Genomic DNA, 25,655 nt, shown 5'->3' with positions numbered 1-25,655 from the left:
TTGTTTTTACATGTCTAGTGGTTAGCACTTCTGCCTCACAGCACTGGGGTCATGATTTCTATTCCCGACCATGGCCTTATCTGTGTGGAGTTTGTATGTTCTCCCTGTGTTTGTGTGGGTTTCCTCCCACACTCCAAAAACATACTGGTAGGTTAATTGGCTGCTATCAAAATTGACCCTAGTCTCTCTCTCTGTCTGTCTATGTGTATGTATGTTAGGGAATTTAGACTGTAAGCTCCAATGGGGCAGGGACTGATGTGAATGAGTTCTCTGTACAGGCTGTAGAATTAGTGGCACTATATAAAAAACTGATAATGATGATGATGATAATGATGATACTTACTGATTTATTGAGTATTAAGGCACATTTGTTTTGTAAAATTAAGTAAAATAAGTTATGCATGATTCCATTTATTATTTGGTAACCAGTGGCTTATATTTATTAGATTTTAAGTTTCTACATCTTTTGGACAATGTATTAATATTTGGAAGTTCCATATTATTTGTTTTATAAATTTTCTTTTAAATAAATGTTTATCCATGTGATTAAAATTTCTTGATTCACGTTTAACACTGGAGAAGTGTATAAATATTTTCCAATAGTGATATTAATTACTTTATTATGGCAAACCATTACTTCGCCCTTGTCTTAAGCACATCTTTGTACTTTCATTGTTTGAATCTTTATGTTTCATGTAACTTACAAGAAAACACTAGAAAGCCCTGTTAAACAAATATAATGCTGATCAATATTATTCTCATATTATACTCCTATCCAATGTATGCAATAAGTAAAGGGATGTTTCACTCACCTTGACAAGATTTAGCTCCTCTCCTAAAAAGCTTCTCACTCCCAAAATATGGTGGGACTCTTGTTCAGAACTGGCTTGATAAATAAGACTATGCACATGCTGAAATATCTTTACTATATAGTTACTTAAAACATCCAGATCATAACCTGTTACAAGAAGAGAAAACTACATTAATATTTGTTATCAATTCATGTTTTAAAAGTAACACCTCATCATATATCCCAAAAAGTGCATTTTATTGCCAGTGACATCCTAGCCCATTGGGTAGTTGGCCTACGGGTCATTGTCCAAACACAGACCACAATGAATTTGACATTTAGCGGCCGATTGAATTCTGCCGGGAATAACGCGGCGTTAGCAGTTTTACCGTTAATACGGTAAAACTGCGCATAATTACCCTTAATATGGTAATCTCAAAACTGGATTTTTACTCACGGCTCCCTGAGCTGCGAGATGAAATCCAGGTTAAAATTACTGTATTAAAGGTAATACTGTTAACACTGCGTTATTCGCGGCAGAAATTAATCGGCCCCTTAGACCTAAACTTCCGCCTATGTAATCATGTTAGCACACACTGTCATAAATTGAAGGGCACTGATTGAATAGTACTAAGTTTGTTTAATGTATTAAATGGTATATGCTATTAACAACAGCATACTGTACAAATGTGTAGCCAGCAGTCACAATAATCAAAATGTATATTCATCCTATTATCAACATGTATCTATTTAGTATGAGCATACGGTACAGCACTTTACAATTGGGAACAAACACAGTAATAATTCAATGCCGGGTATTACCAAACAATAGCAATAATATTAAAATATGATTATGATTATTGATTATTATTATTTCTACATTTATTAATGGAACATTCCCAGAGCATATATGTAGGAGTTAAAAAACGGTTAAGGGAGGTCTGTTCTCTAAAATAAGGGAGATAAGAGTGTTAACTAGAGATGGGCGGGCTCGGTTCCCCGAGAACCGAACCCACCCGAACTTTGGGTATCCGAGTACCGAGCCGAGTAGGAGAAGAGAGGAGGGTAGAGGAGTTTGGTTTTTTTTTCAATATATGGCACTCAAAGTGCTTTTTGGGTGTCCCCCATTATTTTGCCTAAATATTTCTGGCTGTCAGAATTACTATCTGTCAGCAGTATCTACCAAATAATTTTTAGCACTCCACAGTGCTTTTGGGGTGTTCCCCATAATTGTGCATAAATATTTCTGGCTGTCAAAATTACTATCTGTCAGCAGTATCTACCAAATAATTTTTAGCACTACAAGTGCTTTGGGCTTAGAATGGATTCAAAGCAGTCCACATATGAGCAGAATGAGCAACCAGGTTCTGTCACCAGTCCTGATGGTAGTGTTCCCAGTACGTCATCTGGGAAAGGCGATGTCAAACTACACAGTGTTTTGAAATCATTAAAAAAAACACACCCCAAAAATTTTTTACTGTGTTGAAGCAAAAAAGAAGTGTAACTGAGGAAAAGTTAAGTGCCGATAAAAAAAAAAATTGCCAACATGCGATTCTACACACGCAGTGGCAAAGAGAGAATGAGGCCTTCGCCTTTCTCTATTAGTGCCAGATCCAAAAATGTTACTGAGCCTACAAGTGGTGCACAACTACTGTTACGCGTCAAAGCGGAGCTGCAAGATAACAGTAAGGCATTAGAGGATAATGTTTGCTCTGATTCACAAATGACACCAATCCCTGTGGAGAGTCCATCCACCAGTGGTATGTCTAATCGTGAGCATTCTGTTAGTGTACCCATAAAGAAGGGCCCTTTCAGCAGTTCTGCTGATGTGTGTCTGAACAGCCCGAGTGTAGCCGGTGATACACCAATTGAGGATGCCACTTTTGAATTAGAAGAGGATGAGGGGGAGATTTGTGTAGGCGACGAGGACACTAATGATGATGTTGATGATTATGATGCAGACAGATACCAAATTGCCTTTCTCAATTTCTATTTATATTCTAGACACTATAACGGCTGAATCGTTTACTATTTTACTCCTAGTGGAGAGGGGTCTGATGCAGACAGATACCAAACTACCGTGGTCCATTTATTTTTACTTTCTAATTCCACAGTCTATGCAGGCTGCTTTTTTTTCTATTCAACTACAAGTGGAGGGTGTAATATACACCCAAAGACGATGGCTGCATTGCCAATAGGCAAAGATGAAGAGGAAGACAACCAGGTTTGTGTGGAGAATTAAGGACGGCCTACCAGGGATTAAACTATTTTCTTCCTAATTTATTAGCTTTAGAATTACCTTACTTATCCAAGAAACAGGTGGAGCATTAAATTAGGTTATTTTATGCACAAAAACATTGATTTTTAAACCAAAACACGAAGGTAATCCAGATCCAAAACCAAAACCAAAACCAAAACACGGGGGTCAGTGACCATCTCTAGTGTTAACAAGCAGTGCATATGACTGTAAATATAACAAAACAATGTTTCAGTGACAGCCAGCTCCCTATCTGAACAGCAGCAGACTGCAGAAGGGAATGGTCAATGCCGAATTCATTAATATTAAGGATTAAGAAAAACTGTCAAAATCATGTTAGAGTTTTAGCTATCCTTTAAAGCGGAATGGATTTTAATTGAAAAACTGAAACATGGGCTGCAAAGCTGAATGTAACACTTTTCATCACTGGCACAACTTGTTTAGCCTAGGCAAAATGAGGGAAATTTGAGATTAAGTATAAATTATTTTATTTAAAATAGATTTCTACAGCCAATGTAGTTTTGCGCAAAGTCCTAATTAAAAACATAAACACTCACAGTCAGCTCTGTAGTTTTGAAACTGTGTAGCACCATTTATTAGAGTCCCAATTCAATAATAAAATACTGTAAGATATCCTTATCATTAATAATAATGTTATAAAGATGGAACAGTATAACTGACAGAATCCCATTGTTGATAATAATACTAGATTGAAAGATAAAGTATTGTGACTGACAGATCACCACTGTGAACAAGCTGTAGCGTTCTGTTGCCCCGCTGATACCATCAGCTGTTGTTTGTGCATATGCAGAGTTTGATGTTGGAATCCAACAGAAGAGGCTAGCGGGAATATGCTGCAAATGCTGAGCAGTGAAACATCCTGAATTACAAATTAACATATGTAACTCCGCAGTGACCTAAAATGCCTGTGATGCTTTATTTATGGCCATGCTTAAGAACAAGAGTGAATTAAATGCTGGGAGAGCGCACAGAAGGAATAAAATATGTGCGGTTTGATGAAGATCATGCTGCTCAGAACAATAAACCAGGGATATTGGATCACAGACAGATTGGTTTTAGTGTCAGTTAAAATTTAAAAGCACCTACTGGGTTGGAATGTGAAGGCTTCAACATGAAAGTTGACTTTACTTTCTGGGTAGGATAAACAGCACATGATATTTACACCAGAGTATTAAAAGAGCAGTGATTGTTCCAAAAATGTTGTACATTTTAAATGTAACAATTTGAATGTTTATCACAGATTCACCCATCTCTAAGGCAGAGAATAGCCACCCTTGACAATTCTATAGTTGCTGAACAGTATTTCCCATAATGCTTAGCATGGGCAGCGCAGTACTGCATGTAGAAACTTGACCGTTTTACCATTTCTCCATAAAACTTCCACACATGCTGTACTCCCTCCATGTACAAAAGATCTGATTTACTAATTGCATAAGTGTTTAAGGACAGATGGGATAAGGATTATTGTTTTAAACATACTTGTGTAATTCTCACACTTACTTAAGAAAAGCACCAATACAGATTCCTGCCATATGCTTTTGACAATACTAGATTATATATTGCACTACATGAATTTTAAATGACTGATTTAAGTACATTAAAATGTGTGTAATATTTATCATGCCCACATTAATTACTTTTAAATATACACTTATTTTCCTAAAGAGGATGTTCAAAACTGCTATTAAATATTTTTTAAATGTACTTTCCTAAGCAAAATATTGCAATTGGATCACTAACAGAACTTTGTTCATACAATATTACCTTGAAAGATGAGCTCCAAATTCCATAGAATGCAAACTACAGAATACAGTGACTACTGGTACTGCACTTTCAATTAGACAGCATATGGGAACGATGTTGCTTTCTACCAATGAGCAGGGCCGCCGAGAGGGGGCGGGAGCGGGTACAGTTTACCCGGGCCCGGCCATGCCAGGGGGTCCGGGCCGGGCTCTCGCTGCTAATTTAATTTTTATTTTATTTTTTTTTATTTTTTTTTCTCTTTTGCGATATTTTTTTTTAACTTTTTTTATTTTTTTTCCCGCGGGGGGGGGTCTTGGGTTTCTTGGGAGCTGGAAGAAAAAAAAAACAAAAAAACCCCAATACTCACGTGATCGCGCGGCACCGTGTCCCTCCTCTCCTCCATTCACACTGACTGCCGGGCGTGACGTCATCAAGTCACGCCTGTCAGTCAGTGAGGAGCGCTGCAGCCAGCAGGAAGAAAGAAGACAGAAGAGGAGACAGAAGAGCAGAAAAGAAAAGAAAGAAGTTGACAAAAGGTAAGTAAAGAAACGGAGAGGCAAGGGGAGGAAAACAGAGAGGGACAGTACTATAAAGAAAGGGGAGAGAGAAACAGAGGAGGAAAAAAAAGTGGGCGAGAGGAACAGAGGAGGAAAAAAAGGAGAGAGCCACAGAGTAATAAAAAAAAATTGGGGAGAGAGGAACAGAGGAGGGAAAAAAAGTGGGAGAGAGGAACAGAGGAGGAAAAAAAAGTGGGAGAGAGGAACAGAGGAGGAAAAAAAAGTGGGAGAGAGGAACAGAGGAGGAAAAAAAGTGGGAGAGAGGAACAGAGGAGGAAAAAAAGTGGGAGAGAGGAACAGAGGAGGAAAAAAAAGTGGGAGAGAGGAACAGAGGAGGAAAAAAAGTGGGAGCGAGGAACAGAGGAATAAAAAAAGTGGGAGAGAAGCACAAAGTAAAAAAGAAGGGGGAAAAGCATCATGGAGGGCGCAGTGTGAGCATAAGGGGGCACGGTGTAGTTGTGATGAAGGGGCACAGTATTGTGTGTGTGATGGCACAGGGGGCTTGTTGCAATGTAGTGTGTGTGAGGTAGGTGGCGGCTAATTAATGGGCGCTATTTTGTTTGTAGGGTGATGGTGAGGCAATTTAATAGTGGGGACTATTAATTTAAGATGGGGTGGTTTGGGGGCTATTGAATCTTGGGGTGAGTTTAGGGAGAATGAGGTCTATTTATTAAATGTGACTATGAATTATTTAATGGCAGTGATGGCTGCGGGAAATAGGTATTGCTGGGGCTGTTTGCAGGAAGGGAAATAGGTTTATTTATTAAATGTGAATAGTATTATTTTAATGTTGGGGCTGGGGGAAGGCCTAATTATTAATTGTGAGTGCTATTGATTTAACACCGGGGCTGGCTGTAATTTTCTAAATGTAGCCATTTTTTTTTCAAAATAGGTCCTTCAACATTTCTGGATCTGGACAAGCCACAACTAAAGAAACCAGCAGCCACAGGTGGAGAAAGTGAGAAGAACAGATAGGAGAGAGCAGCACAGTGTGTGAAATGTTGTGATTCTAGTAGGGACAATACCAATTTTTGGTGAATGCTGTGCCCAATGTAAGGTGTAGGCCAAGACTGAACTCTTTGTGTACACACTGCATTGTTTGTATACTACACTGTGGTGGTAGATGTCCTGAAAGTCAGGAGTGCTTGAACATATGTGACGCTCCGGCGAATTGAGAGCCTAGTGGTTTTGATGTTAGCCACGCCCCAATGGCACGTTTGCCACGGCCCCAAATGCATGACCACACCTCCCAAAAATTTTCCGCCGTTTGGCTAGCCACGCCCCTGAATGTGTGACCATACACCTAAATTTTTTTGCGCCGCCGTAAGGCGTCGCAAAAAATTTTTGGGGCTTACTTGACTATGAGGGGGGGCCCCATGAATTTGTTGTACCCGGGCCCTGAATTCTTCTTGGCAGCCCTGACAATGATATCAACCCTGTCCTGACTACCAATATCAGTGGCAAGTTCCTTTAAAACAGCAGCTACAGTGGTTGCAGTGATCTAAATGCTACCAAAGTGCTGTATTTAATGCTCCAGTTTGGAGAACTCTTACAATAAAGGTCAGGGAGTAAAATAACAGATGGTTAGGAGCTACAAAGTAAAGTAAGTCCCTGTAAATTCATTACCACAAGGGGCAGTATGTGGCTTAGGGGCCTATTTGTCATTGAGAGCCCCATCAGAGAGTTTGAAAATCAGTTAATTGCAACAATTTAACAAAAATTGCTCAGTGATGCTGGCCCGTAGTCTCCACAAATGTATGCATGCACTTTTAAACATTAATAAAAACCCTTAATTTAAATATTATTGAATTTTAAATTAATGCTTTACTCCCAGAATAATACATTTTTTTAATGCTTTTGTTCTGGTACCGCCATCCTGAGATAGCGATCAGCCTGAGATTGTGATAACAGTATAGGTATTGTATAGGTACTGCCACAATACGTGTTAAATAGGGTTCCCCAATCAAGCACAATCTTTCCACCACCATGTTTATATTTTTATACTGGGTAATGTGATAACAAGCCCCATCTCCACGATTCTTTATATGTTCTTAAATATGTTCCATAAGTTTGTGACTGACCAACTCCTTTAGTTTTAGCTATGAAGTTAGAGTGTTACTGTTATTAAACATGTTTTTACAAAACAAAATATATGTTAAAGCATTTTATGTTTATATGTCTTTTCTTAAATATAAAATATATAAGCTACATCCGCCAATCACAAAAACTGAGCCTTTTGATGTTTGGAATTAACCACTATCAGCAGTAAACACTGTGCATATACATTTGTGTTTTTTTCCCCTCGTAACCAACGTGGCTTTTGTCAGGTACAGTAGTTGTTATATGGATACTGAAACACAAACAACACCTGTATCAGGTGCATGGTCATTTGCTTACAGTGTATGGACAACCATTCTCTTAAGCTATTTTCAGAAACACGGTTGCCTGAGAACAGATAAGCTGGACTAACTTTTTGCAATTCAATATATCGGTCTACTACTGTGAATTCAGCAATAACCGGACGATCAGCATTTGTTCATACCTATTCCATATGCTATGTGCATTCCTATACCTATTTAAAACAGTGAAGAAGCAAATACAATAGTAAAGTTGAAAACACATAGAAGACATCCATCCAAATTTTTTTTTGCACTGATGAACCTTCTCTCTACAAGTACCCCGTGTAATTCTGAAGTACGTCTCCCCTGCTATCAACAGTCCCATCACATTCAGAAATGACATAACTACTTACCATAGCACACAATGTTGAGTGTTTCTTCCAAGGACAAGAAAAACAGTCTTGGAAAAGCTTGTCTTTTACGCTCCAAGTGAAGTCGGACAGCACGCTGGCAGCGCATGAGTTTGTAGTTTAGCATGTCTAGCAGTGACTGTAGACCTGGAGGAAATAATCTTACATTAATTGCTTGGTAGAGGACACTCATCCTCCTAATTCGCAATTAAGAATTTATATTTGTGAATTTTGCTACATAAAGAGGTGCATTTGAAACCATTGAAATCATAATCTGAACAAGACGTCATTAATACTTCCAATATCTGTCAGTGTCAGTCTTACTAACCTCCAAGTCTTTCCTCACATCATGACACTATCCTTGTCAGACACTATAAAACTGTAGAAGTCCATGATGGGCAAGAAATGATCATTAACTACAATAATATAGTCAGGCCCTAGCCAAACATATCTAACTGCATTAAAGGTGGACAGAGACTCCAGAATGCCTGATTCCTTTAACTTTACTTAAGTGTAGCAGACATTTAGGGCCTCATTGATAGTTGAACGTATGCCAGTTTTTTTGTGCAAGATACGCATTTCCATACTGCGCATGTGAACCAACAATGTGTACGCATACTGGGCCTGAGTCATTAAGGAGAGCAAAGCATAAAAAGGGAGTAACTTTGCACCTGGGCAAAACCATGTTGCATTGGAGGGGGAGGTAAATATAAAATGTGGTGACAGATATATAGTTGGGATAGAGCATGTCTTAGATCAACTTTAAATGTCAGTGTAAAAATAAAGCTATCATGCTTTTGTGTGGTACATGAAAAAGCAGCCAGTATTATCTTATGTGCAAAATAATAATCTAATTTGCACCCCTTGCATTGTAACATGGTTTGTCCAGGAGCAAACTTACTCCTTTTTTTTTGCTTTGCTATCCTTAATGACTCAGGTCCACAATGTATATAGAATTTTGAATATTGTTGACATGTCTCCCTTTATTTCTGCAGAGCCGGAACAAGGGCAATCAGGGCAGGGCAAGCATAAGCTGAGTATAGTAAGGGTATGTTCACAAAATTGCAACATAATTAGACAGACACATTCCCCATTACGCCTCGTAGGTGTATCTCTTGCAGGTTCCTGGAGGGCTGGTGCAAAGATACACAATGATGATGATGATTATCAGCAGCACTAGCTAGCAGCTACAAATTAGATGTTTCGTTATTGCCCTCTCTTGCTGATAGTACTTAAATCATTAGCATAGTGGCGATAGTATATCAAGCTGTCCATCTATTCACATTAATATTTTACATTTCCATTTGGATTATGTCATGAAAGAAGATTCTCAATTGATTTTAAAGGGGTAAATAATAACAGATGTGGAAAAGTTTGCATTTAAGCATATTTTATGTAGAAAATGCGTTTTTTACTTTTACTATTCAGACAGGCGTAAGTGTACACACTTGTATGCCTGACGTACGCCCGGCCAAATACTATTTTTTTTTTTAGCTGGAAGCATCTGGAGACGCATCTGACTTAACATGTACACATAAGTAAGCTTTTTTTGCGTACATCTTTTTATGCTTATGTTTGAAGCACAAATGTGTCCATCTCTGAATAAGAAATAGGTTCTAATAACAGCAGGTACCTGTCCAAATTCACTAGTATCTGTGTTATGTAACTTACTGATAGGCACGCCATCTCCACTAACCTCTACGCATGCAGTTCTGCAAGATGTTTGGATTCTCTTCCACCGATTTCATAAGCCGGCAAAAATGGTGATGCACATCGGCAAACAGTATGGCCTCTCTGGGCAGCGCCACACGAAATGCCAATGTTGAAAACACCTGTGTGAAATAAATATATATAACATATATTTTATATTTGTATTTGTATTTATCCTTGTATGTATGTATATTAAGGAAAGCTATATACTCAACCAGAGACGGAACTAGCGAGTTGTGGGCCCCGATGCAGGAATGCAGAGAGGAGTGAACTAGGGCCCACAGCTCACTACTTCCAATAGTTCCACTAGTACCAATGGTAATTCCACCATTGCACCTAACTGTATTACAGCTTACATGTAAAAGGGAAATCATACATTCAATTCTTATCCAGCTTTAAGGATAATTCAGAACCAATATATATGGTAAAGACTAGCTGTTAGACTACCCATTACACCACTAGCTGTAGCCAGGGAGGGCTGTTAAAAGTGGTACCCAGGTCAATCAAGATTTTACTTGTACTGCGAAGATGCTGCACATAAGACAACATGTGTAGTAACTGTGACAGTGGGCCACAGTTACTGTATTCTGCAATACTGTGACTGTTTACTTGATGTCAATGGTCCATATAAACAAAGCTATAGCAGATTTCACTACAAGGCTATAAAAGTCACGCAGCGAATGCAGGAGGACACAGCTATTAAGCCATTATATTTAGCCACCTGTTCATTCCCTTCACATAACAGCCTATTACTGTAAACGTATAAGTGGTGCAGAGCCATGGTTCAAATGCATCTGGTTGTCCACTTGGCCAAAATATATCAGACCTCTTTTGAGATGCAACAAAGTTAACAGGCACCCAGATATTAAGGATACATATGAAAAGTTAGGAAACCTGTTGCAGAATCATGATTAAAGCAGTAGTCCCATTACCAGCTGCAATTTAACTTACCTGCATCTGCCCCTTAGTGGGGTTCGGGGAATTAAATGCCAAAAACTTTTTTTTCCTCTCTTTCTGCACCCATGAATCATTTTTTTATTGACCAGTTTGAAATGGTCACCGATATAGGTAGCATCAGGAGGACTAATAGAAACCTACAGAGATTTAAAGATAGGGTGGCGGGAAAAATGGCTCATGGAGCCAGGCGCGGGCTGGGAGAGGGATGGCCGGGGGGCACACAGGCGGCCGCTTCATATGACAGGGGATGCGGCCGCGTCATTGATGACGCGGCCGCATCCCCTGTCACTTGATGCGGCCGTCTGTGCGCTGACACGGGCGCATCTGATATCATCAGATGCGGCCGCGGGGGGTAACCTATGTTTTTTGCATCCGGGTGGCGGCCGGCCGGCCTACCCCCCGGCCCTAATAGCCGTCTGACCCAGCGGCCCGGGGGGGCTTTGCCCCCCTGCCCCCCGGGCCAGCCCGCCCCTGCATGGAGCACCCTCCGATGAGGGTAACAGTGGGTGATAATTTCACCCTACTCAGCACTGCACATTTAAAATGGTTTAAAATATTAAAAATACAATCATCTCTTAGTATTTATATTAGATACATACAGAGAACACAGCTAGTTCATAACTGCATGGTGCAGAAAGTCCAAATTCAGAGTAACAACAATAAGATACTGGATAATCTTTCACTGCTGCTGATAGTTCACGCGGGTGACTCCTCTGTGCTGCGCTACGCAATGGATGTCGGGTGTGATGACGTCACCCCCGACATGCACTGCGAGCACTGCACGGAGGAGGAGACCAGGGAGAGAGCCGGAGCGCCAGCTGACGTGACCGCAAGGTAAGTATTTTTTTTTTTTTTTTTTGCAGGATATTTTTTTCATTAACAGCGCTGCCCCCTTGCCACAACCGCTGGGCCACATTTACAGGCGGGCTGGGCCGCATGCGGACAACCCTGCTTTACAGCTTGACAAAGCATTTATTATTATTTATTATTATTTATTTATTTATATAAAGACAGTGATATTACGCAGCACTGTACAGAGAATATGTAATCACTCACATCAGTCCCCCATTGGAGCTTACATTCTAAATTCCCTACTCACACACAAGGACTAGGGTACATTCTGTCAGAAGCCAGTTAACCTACCATTTATAATAAAACCCATTGGTGATAAGTGTCCAAATGATTCCGTATTTTATAGAAAATGTTAACTAAATGATGACTTTCCAAAAACATACTTAATGGTAAACCATTGTTCAGCGGGGTTTGATGCTTTCAATTCCATTTGATTTGTAAATGTTGTTAATAAGAAAAAAGTTCAGTAAGAATAAATACATTGACATAGCCTAGATTCACCTATGACCATACACAACATTATTAGTAAACATATATTTCAAAGTAGAAATAAGCCTGCGCTCTGTATATCTCATGTTACATATGGTACCAGATGCGTGGCTCTAAGCCCGCGCTCAGTATATCCCATAATATAAATAGTACCAGCTGCATGGCAATATAAATGCCCATATATGTATACAAAACAAAAAATACAGCTGTTGTCAATGCTTATCCTTAACACTGCATATCTGTGTGTATCTAGCAATATGAAAACATGAAGTATTAGTTTATACTTTTCAAAGTGGTTACTTTTCAAAGTTAAGTCTTATACCAGGGTTTCCCAAACCCAGTCCTCAGGGCTCCCTAACAGTGCAGGTTTTCCATATCTGCTTGCTGGAGCACAGGTGTATTCATTACTGACTGACACATTGTAACAGATCCACAGGTGGTCCTAATTATGTCACATGTGGTCCGGAAAACCTGCACTGTTAGGGAGCCCCGAGGACTGGGTTTGGGAAACCCTGTCTTATACCCTTAGCAGATAAGGAGAAGGGACACTGATGGACAAGGACTGACTTGCATTAGCAGAGATAATGAATTACTAACCTCTTCCAGCTGAGTCCACTTGTTTTGCACAGACAGCCACAACTGCACAGTTGTCTCAATGACTTGCAACTTCTTCTGCCATTTTGTCACTTCATCGAGGAAGGATCCAGCCTCTGCATAGGGTTGTATACTAGTCAACACCAGCTGGTGATGTTCCAGTTCCTCAAATACAGAGTCAGTGTTTCTCAGGAGCAGAACTTTGCCAAACTCCTAATGGGCACATTTATATAATTACCAAAGCTTAATGTAAAGAGAGATGGCAGATTTTATAAACAGTAGTACATTATATAGTAACAGGCAAAGCATGATATTCTATGCATGTATAAAAATACCCTGTTTCTGTGGTTATGCATTAATACATCAATAACATAATTACTAAAAAAAAAAATAATAAGTAATCATGTGCATTCTGAATGGCTTTAAATACATAACTACAGGGCACAATTAAAGAACAAATCATTTTGGTTGATGTTTCATATAAAAAAATGAAAAACTCAGTAGCTGCCATTTCCAGACATCAAATAAAAAAATCAAAGATGTAACTGCCCTGAGAGAACTACGGCTTACATTAAGATTTTCTTAGGGGTCTATGTGTGCAAACTCTGCCAACAGCCACAAAAGCACAGCAGGGGTTCAGCTTAAAAGGGAAGTTTGATCATCAGAATGTAATTACACATTAGGCAATGGAAAATACAACATATCTCTGAACTGTTGGTCTAATGTACCTCTATATGTTTCAGAGATTCATACAAGGACATTGTGCTTCCTCTGCCTGCTTTTCTTGACAATAGGCCACGGTCAGACTGCTTGCTATTCCGTCTGCTTCCTTTTCCGGTTCTTAAATTCCTGCCTATGGTGCAATGACTACCAGACACTGAACTTGCAATTTCCTGGAATAAAACAAATGGCACAAGTTTAAACAGATGGTAGATCGTATGAAGCTGATATGTGAAGACTTTAGTCATAATATCCTATAACAGACAAGCAAATGTTTTGCCACGACACAAATACAGTATTCCAAGCAATTGTTCATGAGAATAGTTCCAGGACTGGCTAGCTGTCATTCATATTTGCTAAAACCAATGACGCTGGTGTTTCCCTCCTTATTATCCATTTGATATGTTCCTGTACTGCATTTATATGCATGACCTCGCATTAACTCATATATTACTGCATATGCTGCTTCTGCCATTGAGACCACTTTGTACACCATGAACTACACACAGATTGAGCAGTCTTTATTGTAGCATTTAATGTACTCATCATTGATGTAGGTTAGCTGTATATGCACAAAATGATGCATTACCATGTGCTGGCTGCCAAATTTTGGCCCTGGGGACTCAGCCTATTAGGAAGATTTTAAAGGAACAAAAATGCAGGTAGCCCAGTGACCCAGTCCAAAGTAGCCCAGATGCCTCTCTGCTCTCCCCCCCCCCTTCCCAGCCCAGCAAGCACCTGTGTACCACAGAAAGTGCACTGAGGTCTAGTACATTTTCATGCCACTCAATGTTTTTATTTACAAATATTATATACTGTGACATCTGAATCAGCAGCCACCTTCTGAAACACAGAACAACTGTGAACCTTGATTACAAGGAAATGACAGTAAAATATGTGCAATTATATATCAGTTTATAGTTGCCAAATTCAGAGAAATACATATATCCCAATTAAAGCAAAGATTAAAGATGAACCTGCTTAAGTCTTTAATGTTGTATTGTAATTAATGCAATCCTCATGTTGATACATTGTTTTTAAAGTAAGAAATTGCATACATTTTAGTACTCTCACATATTTGGAACAGTTTCTAAATTAAATAGTTTTATTTTCTAATAATTCATAGCAATTTGTCTTCTGCCCTCCAAAAATAGTTATGTTCATGAAAGCAGAGCCTGAAATGATTCATAAACACATTACTACAAAATGTTAATGATACTATCCAGTACTTTGTAGAAATACTCAATCAATTTCCAATCAATTATTTCTGGACTACATCAAGCAGAGAGTTAGATTTTTATCAGCACATAAATGAAACACAACATCCATTGGAAAAAAACCCAGATGTAAATGAATAGTGTCTAGCAATAATGCTTTAATACATACATATTCATGTTCACTGCTGTTAATTTTCAATAGTGGCCATGAAGTAAAAAATAACATTAAAAAAAGCAAGTATGTTATTATAATTTATTAATGTTTTATACATGATATATAATACCATGAAATGTAATCTGAATTTTTTTTATTGTGAATGGAAAAAACACAAAAAACTAATTTACTTATTGGGCTCAGAAACTTTAAAAATCTATATATCAACTACAGACTGAATATTTACTTTAGACTACACTCGGGCAGGTAGTTTCAGCTTACACTAAAGACTGCAGAGCCGATGACTCGCCAGTCTCTAAACATTCATGCTGTCAAATCCATATGGAAATATTTTTACATCTCCATTATTGTATCTTATATCAAATGAGTTGTCCCCAGTAATCTGGAAGTAAGCAATTGTGTCATTTCCATATTTCAGCACATGTGCAGGGCACAACTGCTGCGTTACACTTAAAGGCCTGTTTTCTACTAGTTACTGTTAAATCACTCAACTGCTTTCCAATGCACTTTCCACTAAATAGTTTAGCACATGATTTCATGATCTTCACATACCTCATTTTCAGCTCCGGCTGATATAACTCTGCTGTGAGCACTAAGGTCAAATATTCTGCTCAGCCAGACTTCTTCACAGTTTTTTAAGGAGTTTTCAATGGTCACATCACGCATTGCTCGCTGCACAGTTGTCCTTACATCACCTGTGTGTTCTGATTTGTTATACATCATAGTTAACAAAATCCGTGTTATAGTATTATATTTCACAAGCTTTCTATCAATACTACTTTCATTATCAAGTTGTAATCATTACGGTACAGTATGGTAATGTAGTGTAAAGACTCTACATACAATGTGCATGTTTATATACTAAGCATATATGTGCAAATGTGTTGACTAAATAAGTAATACAAGAAATGTTCATCCTAATTACAACTCATGTCAGTATCTTTTTAATATATAGTTTGGAATTTCAGTTCTTGATGTGATGACATCATCAAAAAGCTGCCAATCATGCCATCTGTAAGTTAAATACCTAAGCCTAAGAGCTAGATTTACTAAGAAGCGTGTTTGGTGGCGGTTTGAAACCGCCACCCATCGCCGGCGGTTTAGTGGTTCAAACCGCTGCATTTACTATAGGGCTGCTTGAGGCTTCAATTTAAAATGACTGGCGATGTATGGCGGATTGAAAAAGCTAAACCGCCGGCGGTTTGGATGAAACTGCCATCAAAACCACCATCCAAAAGACAGGACAGGACAGTTTTAATACCTGCTTCAGAATAGCTAGATAGCTTAAACAGGCTGTTTGAACTATTTTGCCATTCAGAACATAAGAGAAAGCACCATTGACATTTAAATTATGTTGGCAATCATTATTTATTGATTAAGGGGCAAAATTAATTAAATATTAACTTATGAGGGAATAAAAAATTTTCATTATATTAAGGGGATAAAATGATTTAATTATTATATTATTTGGACAATATGTAATGACAAATTGTGCAACATAAATAATTATATCCACCATTATTATCAGTTAATATTATATATTCACATTTTCTACATAATATAATGCTATAATAGTTTCCCTTTAAAAAAATATATATAAAAAAATATTAATATTACATTTACTTTGTCCCTTTATCAATAAATAATGATTTTCCAAATGATTAAAGTATCAATGGTGCTTTCTCTTATGTTCTGAATGGCAAAATAGCTCAAACAGCAGCTGTTAGATCAATCTTGCCTATTGCAACCACCTCTTTCACTTTGGCCGTTTGGATGGCTGTTTTGTGGCGGTTTTGAAAGCCCCAGCTTAGTAAATCCGGCTGTTTGTATGTTCATCATTGTTAAAATCGCGATGGCGGTTTGTTAAGTGGTGGTTTTGAAAAATGTCATTTCTGGCCGTTTTGACAGCGGATTTCGGCTATTGTAAATCTGGCAGTTTCAAAACCGCCGGAAAACTTGCCGAAAACCGCCCTTTAGTAAATCTAGCCCTAAGTGTCTTACCAAACCTCACAGCATTGTTGGAAGATATAATTAGGTACACTCATCTTTAACATTTATAGAATAAAATAAAAATATATAGTTTGCATACATTGCTAAAATTATATGCTTTTTTTTTAAGATAAAACAGAATGTAGGAATTGGTAAAAATGCATTATATGAAAGAGATGAAGAAAGAAAATTCACAAAAAATAGATTTCTGGCTTAACCTTTGAAAAGTAAGAGTATATATTGTTTGTGGACCTTGACAAAAGTGCTTATTACTAACTGGGGGGATATTAATGTAACTGGTATTAAGGAGAAAGGCATAGAATATCATTTAGAGCATGTAAAGATTCACCTTTTGTATATGAGCAAAGATGCATGTTTTTACATCTGTATTTTGAGATGCCCATATTTTAGGATGTGTGTAACGTAAAATAAAGTAAACATATGTCAGTAGTCATCATCATCAATTTATAATCTTACAGTCTTATGGATGCACAAAAATACATCGCCTAAAATGCACATCGAAAAAAAATAATAATAACAAGATAGAACGAATCTCAGTCTTGCAAGCCCTCACTATGTTGCATCTGCACACGAACACCCCTGACCCACCGCTTATACAAAGAGCATAATAATTATGGGCATGTTCATTGAAGCAAATTGTATGCACAACTTACAACACACAAATGCACTTATGTGCAATTTTAAATGAGGCCCATTGTTGCCAATAGTCCTAAATTTCTAGGGACCAGCCGCAGATTTAAAAATTGTCCATGAAATCTTTTGTCCCAGGAATTTTCCTCATTTTTGGAAACTGAACAACTGTCCAATACAACTTCTTAGCACCTGGTGTTATTGCCTTTATTTTTTTACATGAATAATATTTAAGATGCAAAAATATGGGCTTATAACTATGTTCTGAGAACATTTAAAGACATAGATTGAAGTGACCCAGAGCCCAGTTGGAATACACCCTATGTAACGTGCTTACAATCCTCCTTACTTTCATCCTATTAACAAGGAATGCATTTAATACAACTGGTCATTTTGATGACATACTTTGTAAGTCCATAGCAAGCAAATCACCCAGGGTCATTGCTTTTAGGCTTTCTGCAGTAACCCGAAGCATTCCCCCTGTATGACGAACTAGTTGTTTCCAGTGTCTTGTCCTCATTGCAGGGTTACTTAGGTCTTCTATTAACGGCAAGGTCAACTGTCAAAAGAAAGTGAAAAGCAGTGCAGTGCAATAATGTGAAGTAAAAATATTGTGCAGTATAAAAGCAGCTTAGAAATTAGGTATTAATATAATGTTATGAAACAGAGGAATAAAGTATTCAAGACATGAAATGTATCAAGCTTAAGAAAACAGGGCATTAGCTTAGGGTCCCCATGACAGCATATAAGACACCTTTAATGGCTTGTATTCCAGAACTCTGGTTTCCGAGAAGAGCAATAGAAATCTTCATTTAAAGAAGAGACTCCTGAGTTTCTTGACTAATGTGACCTTGAGAACTCATGAGGCCATAAAAAACAATATAACATTAACCAATATGGAACATTTCCCTCCCAAAATTAAAAATTCTAAATTGGTATATGGCCACACACCCCCTGAAAGGGATGCATGTCTGCGACATATTAGCCACCTCCAACACCGATTCCCTAAATCCACTGTGTGTTGCTGCACGAACACAAGGCACCTACAGAGTTGGACTGGCCCGCCAGGGAGCCGGGCTATCCCTCGGTAGGCCCCGACCCTGATCGCTCCCCACTTCATTGGTGGGGGGAACGGACACTTTAAAAAAAAAAACATACTCACGTGATCGTCCCTCCTCCCTCATCTCTGCTCCGTCCTCACTGAATGTCGGGCGTGACGTCATCACGCCCGACGTTCAGTGAAGAGCGGCGCAGAGAGGAGTCGCAAGAAGAAAGAAGATAGAATAAGAGAAGAAAAGAGAAGAAAGAAGCCGATAGAAAATGTAAGTGAAGGAACAGTAGCAAGGGAGGAGCAAATACAGCATTGGCAGCATAGCAGAGTGTGAAGGGGGGAGCAAAGTTAGCATGGCAGAGTGTGAAGGGGGAGCAAAGGCAGCATAGCAGAGTGTGAAGGGGGGAGCAAAGATAGCATGGCAGCAAATAAAGGGGAAGCAAAGGCAGCATGGTAGAGAGTGAAGGGAGAGCAAAGGCAACATGACAGAGAGTGAATGGGGGCAAAAGAAGCATGGCAGAGTATAAAGGGGGAGCAAAGGCAGCATGACACAGTGAGAAGGGGACCAAAGCAGCATGGCAGAGTGTGAAGGAGGATCAAAGCAGCATGGCAGTGTCTGATTCAAGTTTTTAAAGGTACGTGTTTTTCAGTCATATCACTTGCACCAGCACCAGTCTTACTCTACAGGTGTAAGTGTCTATTACTAGTGATGACGGTCACATATGCAAACTAGAACATAGTTTTGCAATCAGGAGTGACTGTGCAAATGCATTTTATCTATATTAGACATTAAAAACATCCTAATAAATGTATTTTCAGGAAAAAAATATTACATTTTGTAATGTTTTGACATTAATGATTATAATATTTACAGGTGGCATTAATTGATTTTTTTTTTCTGTTTGGACTATATATTTCACATATGTATTGGACATATCCTGCAGTGTATTGTCTGTTAGAGCAAAGCCGGTCTAGAGCAATATTCATCAACAAACGTATGTTCACTTTCTGCTCCTTGTTGAAAACGTACATGCCCAAAGTTAACGCAAGTTATGTTCAGTTTGTGCATGTTAATGAATCAGACCCAGCATATGTTTGAAGGACGTCAACGATTTCTTAAACGAACACTATCACTTTTACTTTTGACTGGTTAGGATTCTAGCATTTTTTTCTTTACATTCAGTTACATTTACTTGATTTTATTTTTGTAACATCATCATTCATTTCAGCATATGCTTTTGAAATTTTGTGTCCCTCATTAATTATTTCACATTTTGATCTATTAAATTTCACACTTGCTATTTTCTCTAAAATATCTAAGCATTTAATTTACTCCTACTGTTATATATCTTTGTGCCCTCTATAAAAACACTTTGCCTTCTGGACCACATGTAATATCACAAATTAATACATGAAACAAAACACCCCACTGTTACCAGCCCTCTTTCTGGGCTTAAACCATTGACTACACACTCTTGGTTATATTTACTAAACTGCGGGTTTGAAATAGTGGAGATGTTGTCTATAGCAACTAATCAGAATCTAGCTGTCATTTTATAGAATGTTCCAACAGTTTAGTATATATACCCTTCCATCTACTGTAATTTACCCAAACCTTTATACTTTTCACTATATCTGAATCAAATTGAAGGTTTAATAGTTTCTGAGTTAATTTACTGTGGCATACCTTGTCAAATGCCTTGCTCAAAGTCCTATATCCAGTGATTTACCCATCTATCACTTTAGTTACCAAAGTGTGAGTGAGAATCCAGTTGCTGCCTGTGAAATAGTTGGATGGTCCAGAGAGCTAAGGGACCCTTAGGGGTATATTTACTAAACTGCGGGTTTGAAAAAGTGGAGATGTTGCCTACAGCAAAAAATCAGATTCCAGCTGTCATTTTGTAGAAGGTACTAAATAAATGAAAGCTAGAATCTGATTGGTTGCTATAGGAAACACCCCCACTTTTTCAAACCCGCAGCTTAGTAAATCTAGCCCTAGGTGTCATTTTGTAGCATGTACTAAATAAATGATAACTAGGGGCCTGATCCATTAAGGATCTTAACTTAAGAAACTTCTTATTTCAGTCTCCTGGACAAAACCATGTTACAATGCAAGGGGTGCAAATTACTATTCTGTTTTGCACAGAAGTTAAATACTGACTGGTTTTTTATGTAGCACACACATAGCAACTTTAAATTTCAGTGTACAAATAAGCTATCAAGTATGTGTGTGCTATATGAAAAAACAGTCAGTGTTTAACTTATGTGCAAAACAGAATGCTAATTTGCACCCCGTGCATTGTAACATGGTTTTGTCCAGGAGACTGAAGAAGTTTCTTAAGTTAAGATCCTTAATGAATCAGGCCCTAGAATCTGATAGGTTGCTATAGGCAACATCTCCACTTTTTCAAACCCGCAGTTTAGTAAATATACCCCTTAGTCTCTGATTCATGAACCAAAACATGGATCACCAACTTATGATCCTCTTTTTGCAAACCTATTGTTTAATAGCTTTGCAAAGTGAGGATACTTATAAACTAATTCATAATTATATTTTATATGATTATTTTATATTGTATAAGTAAATTGTATATTGTATTATACCCAATTCCCCATCAATTATTTCTTAAGAACAAAGTAAATCAATAATTAAACAATGAATATTAGATAGCATAGCTGACTCCCAGGTATAATTTGAATCACATATGATAAACATTGAGAATCTGTAGTGTACATACTACATTTTTTTACAGCATCTTTATGGAGAAAAAAATCTACTTGAACCCTAGCCAAGTTTAACTCCATTCTTTCAAGTTTAATTTGCTGAATTTCAGGGAGCCCAACTTACATGCATTATATTGACAGCATCCAGTGCTTGCTTGTAAACATCCCATTCTTGGACCTCTCCTGGAAGAGATTGCAGAAGTGTCAGGTGTTGCTTGGTTTTCTTGTATAGTTCCTCTGTGCCCATATCTTGCCACAGATCCTTCTTCCAGATGCCCTGCTCTTTAAGGATTGAATCAACATGCTGCCACACAAGGCTGAGATTATGTAGTAGGTCCTCACAGCTGTGACAAGTAAATAACATAATAAAATAATATAAGAAGCTATTAATGTCAGATATGTTATGAACGTCAATGTTAGAGTGTTAGGGGAAAAGAAAATATTAAAGCTACTATATAAAAAACAACTTTTAAATATGAGCCTACAACATTTTGGATTATTACATTGAAAGTCTTACCTTTCACCTGCACTTCTAGAATAGCACAATAAATGTAGAACACATACTTGTTTAAAATGGAGAAGTCAACAACTGTAGTTTCCAGAAGTTCTTGTAGTTCCTTCAAGTCCTTTGCTTCGTTTTGCAAGACTTGGACCTGTGTGCTGAAATTCTGTATGATTCCAAAGGCTTCCTGAGACGTGCATTCATACTTGTAGACATGAGAAGTCTCAATGGCAGGACCGAGAATATCAAGTTTTTGTTGAAACTGTTCTAAGTCCTATAATGAGAGTCATGTAACTAACATGTCTAAAAAGGCTTTAATGACAATGTCAAAAATACAATTAAAAAAAATTAAGATAGTAAAATAACCAATGAATACATTATTAACTATAAGCTGAGCTACATAATAAAAACATTAAAGTTCAAGCATAACGCAGAAGCATAGTGGAATGAGCGATATGTCCAACCTACTAACACTTATGACCACTCTAAAAACTTAATTTCATCTCATTTATGTTTTAAACTAATCATGAAACTGAGGGCACATCAGAACTATATTTATTACATTTTACTTTTGTGTTAATTATGACATTCATTGAAATGCACCTAAGAATGCAGCTGCCAATTGAAGTTCCAATTAAAACTTTAGGGCACGATCAAGGTGCCAGAAAAATGTAATGCTTTTGTAGAGAGAAAAGAGCTGTGCTCCATCCGGAAAAATAAATATGGCTGTAAATACACCTTCACCACCCACTTCACCTTTGTCTTATGTAAATGATTTCAGGACACAAAATATTAAATTTTTGCATGTGTGCTAAAGTAACTACACTAATGTACCTAATCTGTATTTGTTAGGCTATTAACTCTAGTGAGCATGGATCACTGACTGTGTATGTTGTCATTATTTCCTCAGCAGTGGTGACCTGATCGGACCTTTTTTTATCAAAAATACCCCTTCTGTTCTATGCAATCTTGTTCAGTGATAGGCGTTATTCTGGACTCCTGGACAGCCTGCTCTCTGAGATTCTTCAAGTACCGGTTTCTGCTTCAACGCTGATTCTGTACCTTGGCAATAGCATTAATACTCCAACTCAGCTTTTTGGCATCCAGCTTACTTTGAATTCTTCTGTGAGTACTGCAGCTTGAACATAGAACTGCTTATATGAAATAATTATCTACTTACTATTAAAGAAATCCTTCAACATGCTGAGTCTGAGAGCCTCTAGGCTTATCTCAGTGGCTACCTTTAGGTGATCAGGAATATTGTATATCCACCATTACCAAGACTACATCTGTGAGTACTATTCCCTACTATCAGAACTGTTATATTGTTTTAAGTACTGCAGGCTGCTAGTGTCTCTTAAGATCTGTAATTGCTATAGCTGCCTGAAATGACCATTATTAGAGACTTTGTTCTGTGCTCTTTAATCAGCTGCAAGTTTTGTTTCCTCTGTATCTGATCATCGGTTATACTGGATGTTTTCAAAAATTCACAGTTTGAACTTCTACCCTGAGCTAGAAACATCCAACCAACTTCTCCCTCTGTACCCCTGCAGATACTTCCATCCCAGCCTGCAAATCAATGTGCTTTGCCGTTAAACTGGGTGGATTTGCGCAACAGTAGGCATGTGATGTCACAATAGAGTATTTGTTCTGTAAGGCTACACTTTTGCAGTTCGTAAATTACTCTTACCGTTTAACGTCTATAATGTTTTCAGTTAGATAAAGCCATAAGATGTAAGAACTGTAGATTCAAATCTGCAATCACCACCCTCCTTCCACAGTCCCTCTACTACTTTTTATGTGGTTGGACAAAAGGTTGTACAGTATATGTAAAAATACTTTTAATTTGTATTTCACTGATTTTGACAACATAAAAATACACAACACACAATGATTGCTCTTTATATGAGAACAAAAAGTATAAGTAATATCACATGAGGCATACAAGCAACCTCTAGAACAGACATACTGATTAATAAATGAAGACTATATAATGCTGCTATTTCTAGCACTGTAGTACACAGAACAGAATAAATAAAGGTTTTACTGCAATCAAGAGTGATTACAGAGCACCTGCAAGGAACTCATTTTAAAGGCAAGGTGAGAGTGTCACCTGTCTTTCAAGCCAAGGGTGTGGGAGGAGTCTTAACTATATAAACCTGTATTGTGCACTGGTGCATAGCGACCAATGCCAAACAGTGTCCGGTGTCTAGACAGTAGGTTTATGTCTAGCCATTGATAGGTTGCCTGGGGGTAAATGTATCAAGGTCCGATTTTTTTCAGTGTTTTAAAATTGCGGAAAGTAGTGGGTGATAAGTTGCCAGATGTATTAAACTGCGATTTTTACTCTGATCTTAAAAATCGCTGGTCATCTCTGGCGATTTGCTGCGATGTCAAACACTCCCGTGTTTAGCTAACTCTCCTGTGTTTAGAAAACTCTCCTGTGTTTCATAGCTGCGTGATTAGTAAACACATCACAGATCTGCAGATCATCGCTACCTTCTCTCCAAGTGTGCTGCTGGAAATCACCTATTACCTGCTCCACCTGTAAGTGGTAACTACTGCAGATCATCGCTACCATCTCTCCAAGTGTGCTGCTGCAAATCACCTATTATTTCTCTGTGGACTATCACTGAGCACCACTCAGTACTCCTACTCATTTGTGGTTATCTAGTTCCTACATTCTCCTCTGTAACCGGTTCACTATCACTGCTCACTGAGAACTCCCCTAGAGGGCTACGACCTGCAGAGTGGAAGCTGCCAAGCCCAAATTCCCTTGCGGAACCCTCTGGTTAAAACCTTCCACTTTGTTAGATTCCACGCCTCTGGGTGAACTACCACCAATACCAGGCAGAACAGAAGGATCCCACTCATCCTAGTGCATCCTGACACTATGGTAATTTCACAAATTTGTTTGTTTGGCTCAGCCTGTTGAACTGCATTGCAGGCCACTGGGCAAAAAGAGATACTCTGTGCTGTACATAAGCAGTATCACATTGCATTGGTTGCATTGCAGAGGTATGGGAACAATTAGCAGCAATATGGCCTAAGCCACTACATCTAAAACATCTTATCCCATTTTTATCAAGTCTTATACGAGACTGGAACCTTCCTGGCATAACTGGACAATCTTATCGTTCAAAAAGGGAGAAAAGAAAATGTGTTACAGGGGCACTATAATATGCTGTATATGTGGGGGTGCACCTTCCCTTTAGTAGTCTGATATTAAAGTTTATGTTATAATAATAGTCTCATTATAAATCAAGGGATAGTGGATTTACCAGTGCGGTATATAGTTGTTTGGTTCTATAACAAGCCTTCAGTCTCTGGAAGTTTCAGTTCATTCTTCATTATGAACAGTCTTACTAGTGTCATTGGAGCTCATCATGGTGGAATTAAGGGCAGTTGGGGTGCGTTCATCAGTCCCTCGGCTGCCCCATACCTCTCCACCATCACAACAAGCTGGTCTGCTGTTTTAGGGTCCTCGTGATTTACACACTTGTGCAGAACAGCAGGCAGTGACTGTAGTTATCGATCCATGGTGAACCTTTCCCCAATTTGAGGCCCTATCAAAGTCTCAGGTTGGAGCCACTTCTTGGTGAGATAGATTAGTTCATGAATCTGTGAGCAGGGGGGTTTATCAGCCTGGTGTCCGCAGAGCTGAACAAGTTGTGCCTGGACCGACATTTCCCCCCCCCCAAACGAGTCAGGATTTCAGATTTTAATTTATCATAATCCTTGACATCGGTAAGGATTAGGTTAAAATATACCTTTGGTGATTCTCAGCACAGGGAGGGAGCCAATAGGTATGCCCACTGACTTTTAGGCCAGCTTTCTCTTTCTGCAGTTTTTTCAAATGTCAGTAGGTAGGCTTCCACATCATCCCCCTTGGTCATCTTTTGCAAAA

At 38.4% G+C, this 25,655-nt stretch overlaps 1 protein-coding gene across 1 annotated transcript in view; it reads right to left on the bottom strand.

The window, feature by feature from the left end:
• The window catches only part of LOC142139871 (uncharacterized), a 481,886-nt gene that overhangs the window by 373,867 nt on the left and 82,364 nt on the right, over nt 1-25,655 (bottom strand). The window contains exons 26-34 of the mRNA XM_075197730.1: nt 21,811-22,022; nt 21,371-21,590; nt 17,877-18,030; nt 15,384-15,535; nt 13,448-13,612; nt 12,723-12,932; nt 9,814-9,949; nt 8,121-8,264; nt 813-958 (exon numbers count right to left, since the gene is read on the bottom strand). Of these exons, the coding sequence (XP_075053831.1) occupies nt 813-958; nt 8,121-8,264; nt 9,814-9,949; nt 12,723-12,932; nt 13,448-13,612; nt 15,384-15,535; nt 17,877-18,030; nt 21,371-21,590; nt 21,811-22,022 (1,539 nt within the window). The remainder of the gene's footprint in view (nt 1-812; nt 959-8,120; nt 8,265-9,813; nt 9,950-12,722; nt 12,933-13,447; nt 13,613-15,383; nt 15,536-17,876; nt 18,031-21,370; nt 21,591-21,810; nt 22,023-25,655) is intronic.

Source organism: Mixophyes fleayi, chromosome 2, assembly GCF_038048845.1.
Source record: "Mixophyes fleayi isolate aMixFle1 chromosome 2, aMixFle1.hap1, whole genome shotgun sequence".
Lineage (NCBI taxonomy): Eukaryota > Metazoa > Chordata > Amphibia > Anura > Limnodynastidae > Mixophyes > Mixophyes fleayi.
Note: the sequence above shows the minus strand (reverse complement) of the source record. Positions and strands in the feature narration are given on the sequence as shown.